Source organism: Chiloscyllium plagiosum, unplaced genomic scaffold (genome assembly GCF_037043375.1).
Source record: "Chiloscyllium plagiosum isolate Xiang-an unplaced genomic scaffold, Cpla_swu_hap1 HiC_scaffold_1, whole genome shotgun sequence".
Lineage (NCBI taxonomy): Eukaryota > Metazoa > Chordata > Chondrichthyes > Orectolobiformes > Hemiscylliidae > Chiloscyllium > Chiloscyllium plagiosum.
The window spans coordinates 127,823,232-127,830,081 of record NW_028270139.1 but is presented as its reverse complement, the minus strand read 5'-3'; the positions used below and the strand labels follow the sequence as shown (position 1 = coordinate 127,830,081).

Below are 6,850 nucleotides of genomic sequence, written 5' to 3'. Positions count from 1 at the left end.
CAGATTGAGGGTGGAAGATCCTTTCACTGAGGGATGGAAGTCTGCAACTCAGTTAGACAAGGCTGCCCACAGTGATATCACTGTATGTCCCATCTCCCTGTCAAATTCAGGTGAAGGATTTGTGGCCATTTAAGGATACCAGAAGTGCAGAAAATGGCCTTTGTTAAGAAATAAATTTATTACTGTAATGCATTTCTATAAGTTTCATGTAAAGCAAATTTCTATGAATTGTCTTCATTTGATATAGTGAAACCTTGAAGAATCCCCAGTAAACAGATTGCAGCACAAAATTAATATATAACATTTTCATCTGCATGATTTGGGATATTTATAAGTTGATTTTTTTTTGAGTGCTCTTCACTATGGAAACATCATTACTTACGTTTGGTTGGATCGCAGTGAGACCACTAATTTTTTGGGATTTCAGTAAAATCTAAGAGCTCTGTGAATATAAAGTCTTTTTTTGCTTTCTTTCATCATGGAGTAGACAATAACTCAGAAATTTTTACCGATTTAATCATTGGGAAAAACCTGTCTTTATGCAAACTCATTCTAAATTCTTCTTTGTTCTCATTTATGGTGTTAATCGAAGCACATGACTATTAGTGCATTATCATTGGTAATAAACGGTTTATTCTCCATTTTAAGAAATAAATTAGTCAACAACTAGTGGAATGGACATTCCTCTCCATTTTGTTGACAGGTTGATGGACTTTCTTGCTCTTTAAGTTGGTTAGGTTGGTAGTATTGTAGCTGAAACTTGGTGTTACTGGGGAAAAAAATCCCAACGTTAAAGAAATATAATCACCGACAGGGATATGGCTTGAAGACAAGGAAACAATGGGCGGCACGGTGGCACAGTGGTTAGCACTGCTGCCTCATAGCGCCAGAGACCCGGGTTCAATTCCCGCCTCAGGTGATTCTGTGTGAAGTTTGCACGTTCTCCCCGTGTCAGCGTGGGTTTCCTCCAGGTGCTCTGGTTTCCTCCCACAACCCAAAAAAAATTGTGCAGGTTAGGTGAATTGGCTATGCTAAATTGCCCGTAGTGTTAGATGAAGGGGTAAATATAGGCGAGTGGGTCTGGGTGGGTTGTGCTTCGGCGGGTCAGTGTGGACTTGTTGGGCCGAAGGTCCTGTTTCCAAATTGTGTAATCTAATCTATAAAGTTGAGTTCCAGATTAGTCTTGATGAAACAGATTTGAGAAGCTGATTAGCCTAATCAACTCTGATGTTGCACTGCTTTTCATTTTGAATTAAAGATGAGAGACTCTCTTGCATGATCAAGGAATCCTGGACAGTGAGAGCAGTGGAAGACAGTAGCTCTGAGCATAAAAATGTGTTGCTGGAAAAGTGCAGCAGGTCAGGCAGCATTGAAGGAGAATCGACGTTTCGGGCATAAGCCCTTCTTCAACCTCCTTCTCCTTTGATGCTGGCAGCTTTTGTGGAGAGAAATCAGAGTTAATGTTTTGGGTCAAACGTTAATTCTGATTTCTCTCCACCAATGCTGTCAGACCTGCTGAGCTTTTCCAGCGATTTCTTTTCTTGTTTCTGATTGCCAGTATGTGTATTTATTTCAGTTTTTATTGACAAGAATGGTAGCTGGACTTCAGGGGTTAAGTTGTGAGGAGTGATTATACCAAGTAGGTTTGTTTCTCTAGAATTTAGAAGGTTAAGGGGTGATCCGATTAAAGTCTCCAAAATATTAACAGTAAAAGGTAGGGTAGATAATTTATTTACACTGGTTGGGGATTCTAGAACTAGGGGGCATTGTCTGAGAATTAGGGCCAGATCATTCACAAGAGATATTGGAAAGCACTTCTACACACAAAGGGTGGTAGATGTTTGGAACTCTCTTCCACAAATGGCAGTGGATGCAGGATCAATTCTTAATTTTAGATCTGAGATTGATAAATATTTAAGCATATGGGCCAAAGGCTGCAGATCAGCCATAATCTCACTGGGTTGTACAATAGGGTCAAGAGGCTCAATGGCTTACTCCTATTCCTAATCTCATATGGATGTATGGTTGAAGATTGTAACTAAGCAACATTGCCCCTCAGAGAAGCCTTTATTGGCAAACCCCTCATGAATGCCCTAAAGATAAAGAAATACAGTAGTTACATTATTCATAAGAAATAAGAGCAGGAGCAGGTTGTTGTCCCACGGATCTGCTCTGCCATTCAATAAGATCATGGCTGCTCCAATATTCCTCACGTCCACTTTCCTGCCCTATCCCCATGATCCTTGATTCCCTACCCACCATTCATTGCAGTTCGGAAAAGCTCAGCAGGTCTGGCAGCACCTACTGCATTCTGAGGAAGGGTCAGTGGACCCAAAACATTAACTGATTTCTCTCCACAGATGCTGCCAGATCTGCTGAACTTTTCCGGTAACTTCTGTTTTTGTTTCTGATTTACAGTATCCACAGTTCTTGCAGTTTTTATTCTTTATAGTTCAGTGAGAAAAACAAAGATTGCAAGTAAATTCTTGTGTAAACTAAATTTTTTTAATCTGTGGTAATAGATTGTACAAGTGCTTTCAGTAAATAATTATAAAAATCTATTTAAATATATATCCTTTTAGCTTTACTCAGTCATAAAGCTGTAGATTACTGAATCCCAGGCCACATGATAAACAGGTAATCATTTATATACAGCACAAAAATATTTTTTAAATTCAGTAGAGAATATTACATTGCACCATGTCACAGATTTTTGATTGTTTTTACAAAGATATTAACTGAAGAAAAAGTTTTTTAAAAATATATTTAACACATATTTCAATACTTAAACAAAATCTGGTGCTTTAAAGTGTTGTTGAACTAAACTCAGCCTTATAACATTGTAACTTTTTAACCCTCGGGGATTCCCTTGCCTTCTTTAATGAAGTGTATTGTATTCCTGATTCATACTCTCATCAGCTAAATTGTTACTGAGAGTTTTGCTTCTCACCAGTACATTTAGAACTGCATACAATTCTAATCTTCAAGCTGACCAACTAAGTTTCTTTGGTGGGGAGGGGGTGGAATGTGGGAAATTGAAGGTGAAGAGAGTAGGGAGGACCAAGCAGGAGAAAGAGGAAGATTAAAGTAGAATAAGGAGAAGAAGGAAGTAGAATGAGTGGAGATAGGAAGCATAAGAACAAAGGGAGGGAGCAGAAAGAGGATGCAACTTAGAAACAGGTTGTGATTATGAACTTAAGAAGTGCTATTCTTACTTCATTCCAGAGTTGAGCATTATTTCAACCAGAAAAATCTCAAAGATTATTGCTGAGTTTGTGCACAGCACATTAAAGTGAAATCAACAATTAAGTGGTTACATTGGTCTTGCTGCTCTTGTGAATCTTCCCGTCCCATTTAAAAATCTGATCAAGGATTATGTAATGCACTGATCCTTTTTCAGCACTGTCACTGAAGATTTTGATCGACTTGGACTGACTTCTTTTGACGCAACGTACTTGGATGTAATCTTCAATTTCATGTATCTGAGATTATCAAGTGCAAAATTGAATACAATTACCTGCAAATGTAGAAAAAAAGTTAGCAATCGCTTTTAAACAATTAGTTACAAAACAAAACAAAATAGTGAAGAAATATTTTTAATATAGCCAATAATTTTCTGTCCATTACCTCCAAGCATCTTTTTAATTTCCCCCACTGTGAATTGAAAAGTACTGTCAAATTCTGGGCTTCACCCCTTAAGAAAGACATTAGTGTCTCAGACAAGGGAGAAGAAAATCACAAGACACCTTGAGTAATTAAGGAGAAACTTCTCATTAGCAGAAAGCTCCATATCAAGAGAATGGAGATTTCAAATCTTTGTCTAAGAGTCGAGGGTGAGTTGAAAATATCTTATTTTATGCAGCAGCTTATAACCAGCAATGCACTGTCTGAAATGATGGTGGTTGCAGATGGAGTTGTAATTTTTGAAAACAAAACAGTGGTAGAAGTTACTGGGGAAAGAGCAGGAAACTGAGTAGCTGAATGGCTCTTTCGAAAAATAGGCACAGACACCTGAAGTACAGAAGAACCTGGATGTTTGTCTAAATGAATTACAAAAAATAAGCATGCAGGTACAACAAATAATTAGGACAACAAATGGTGGGTTGCTCTTAAATACAAGGCAGAAGAAGCAAGGAGACCTTGCCATAACTCTATAGCGTATTGGTGAGACCACAGCTATGTGCTATGTACAATTTTGGCCCTTTTGAAGGGATTTAATTGCACTGGATGCATTTCAGAGAATGGGGTTGAAGCGACTGTCTAATTAGGAAAGACTGAGCAGGTTAGGCTTATAAATGTCTAGAAAATTGACAGCTGATCCAACATACAAAATTCTGAGCGGGCTGGAAGGGTAGGTGCTGAGAGGATGTTTCCTCTCATGCGGGGTAATAGAATTTGGGGGCACAGTTTCAAACATGGAGCCGCCTATTTAAGATGCTATTTGGGAAGACCTCAAATCATCTAGTCTAATAAAGCATCTTAACTAGGATCTTACTATCGCCTCAATTGAGTGATTTAGCTATTCTGTTCAAAAACTGCTTCAATGAATGACTCCATTTCTTTCTTTCTTACTACAGCTGGTGCTCTTCACAAATGCAAAGCAGTAAACAAAAACTAAGCAATGGATAACTACTTTTATTGCAAACAATTCCATTGGAAAGATTATAGTACTGTACCACCTTCATGCTTCACAAGCAAAATCCACTACTACCACTGGATTGCAGCGTCCACTAATAGACTTTGTTTCAAATCCTTGCAAGCTTTCCCAAAAAATTACCAAGTTGCAAACTCCCTACATGGCTAACAGTGAAGTCACAGGAGGGAGGAAAAATTATATCTGACGGCTACCTTTTCAAACACCAGATAATCAATCAATCTTTGTATTACAAATTAGCAAAAGCAAGGAACCAATTTACCTTATCAAGGGCAATCAGGAATGGGAAATAAATGCCAGCACTGCTAGTAACATTGTTATCCCATGAATGCAGATGGATATGGCACAGATTGCTTCTGTAATAGCTCCCCAAAAATTGTTCTGGCTGCTGTATATACCAATGACTTTTTAAAATGTTTATTGTGAGTTATACATTAAACAGGAAAGAATGTAACTAAGCTCTATAGTCCGAAATCAGGTAAGTGTGCAGATACACAGAAAATTATAGCACCAAAATAGTACTTTTCTGCAAAGAGGTCAAACTATTCATTAGCTCAGCTACAGAAAATCTGTAATGTAGAGGTATTAGTGGCCGGCACGGTGGTACAGTGGTTAGCACTGCTGCCTCACAGCGCCCGAGACCCAGGTTCAATTCCCGCCTCAGGCGACTGACTGTGTGGAGTTTGCACATTCTCCCCGTGTCTGTGTGGGTTTCCTCCGGGTGCTCCGGTTTCCTCCCACAGTCCAAAGATGTGCAGGTCAGGTGAATTGGCCATGCTAAATTGCCCGTTAGGTAAGGGGTAAATGTAGGGGTATGGGTGGGTTTCACATTATAATTTCTCAATATTCTCCAGATTTAACGCTTCTGCTTATCAATTCAAAGGTAAGAAATATTTGCATTATTTAGAATGGGAAGGAGGGATTTGTGCAATACCTGGTAGCTCACCATGACAGAGTGTGATTCAGCTCTGGGACAAGTGGTCAGTGTAAAGAGTGTTGTCATGGATATATAAAGAGCAGTTCATGTCCACTCATATGTGTATCCCATTCTCACAAAAGGTTGACAATGTGCAGGAATTAAAATTTTCAAGACTGAGGTCAATATACTTTGGATAGGTAATGCAGGCCAATGGAGTTGACGCATAGAAAGTCCATTATCCATCCTGAATGATAGAACAACTTTGATGGACTGAGTGCTCTGATCTCATTCCGAAATGTTTCATCAGTTAGGGGGACAGGGGCGTTCAAGAGAGAAACAGATAGAGAACATACTGAGAAAATGCCACGCGTTAGTTAATATCATTAGTTTGCATACAAGGTAAAGAGATGTGAAAAGTGTCCGTTAGGAAGATGATGCCTCAGCAAGTGATTAGGCCCAGGAAAGCTAATAGAATGTCATCACATATAGCAAGGGGAATGAAATACAAAGATAGGGAGGTTACACTTCAGTTAGATATGGAAATAATGAAGCCACATCTGGAGTACTGTGCACAGTATTGTTTACTATATTTAAACAAGGATGTAAATGCATGAAAGGCAGTTCAGAAGTTTGCCAGACTTATACCTGAAATAAGAGGTTGTCTCTGAGGAAAGACTGCATAGCAAGGCTTGTGGGAAGACAATGGTCTTGTGGTATTATCACTGGATTGTTAATCCAGAAACCCACAATGTTCTGGGGACTAGAGTTTGAATCTCACCATGGCAGACGGTGGAATTTGAATTCAATAATTACCTGAAATTAAGAATCTTATGATGCCATGAATCCATTATCGATTGTCATCAAGAACCCATCTGGTTCACTAATGCCCTTTTAGGGAGTAAAGCTGCCATCCTTACCTGGTCTGGCCTATATGACTCTAGACCTGCAGCAAAGCACAGAGGAATCTCGATTATCCGAAAGCCTCAGGCAGGGAGTATTTTGTTCAGACAATCAAATGCTAGATAACACAGTTTAGCCAAAAATTGGGACCTTGCAATCTTGTCTGGATAATCCAAAATTCGGATAACTGAACGCCGGATAATCAAGGTTCCTCTGTGTTGACTCTTTACAATTAGGGATAAGCAATAAATGCTAGACTAACCTGCGATGCCCTCATCCCATGAATCAGAATATTTATTGATATTTTTGCAAGGTTTATTGAAGGTTTGTAGCTCAGGTTGAGGTTTAGGGTGTAAGTTTGCTCACTGAGCTGTAGG

The 6,850-nt window shown here is 39.0% G+C and overlaps 1 protein-coding gene across 2 annotated transcripts in view; it reads right to left on the bottom strand.

Annotated features, from left to right (window-relative positions):
* Window positions 1-2,487: 2,487 nt before the first annotated feature.
* The window catches only part of LOC122565129 (methyl-CpG-binding domain protein 2-like), a 106,685-nt gene continuing 102,322 nt past the window's right edge, over window positions 2,488-6,850 (bottom strand). For both annotated transcript variants that reach the window (XR_015758156.1, XM_087990617.1), the window contains one exon: window positions 2,488-3,517. Coding sequence is in view for 1 of the 2 variants with exons in the window: in XM_087990617.1 (XP_087846743.1) it covers window positions 3,514-3,517 (4 nt within the window). In the remaining variant the exon portion in view is untranslated. The remainder of the gene's footprint in view (window positions 3,518-6,850) is intronic.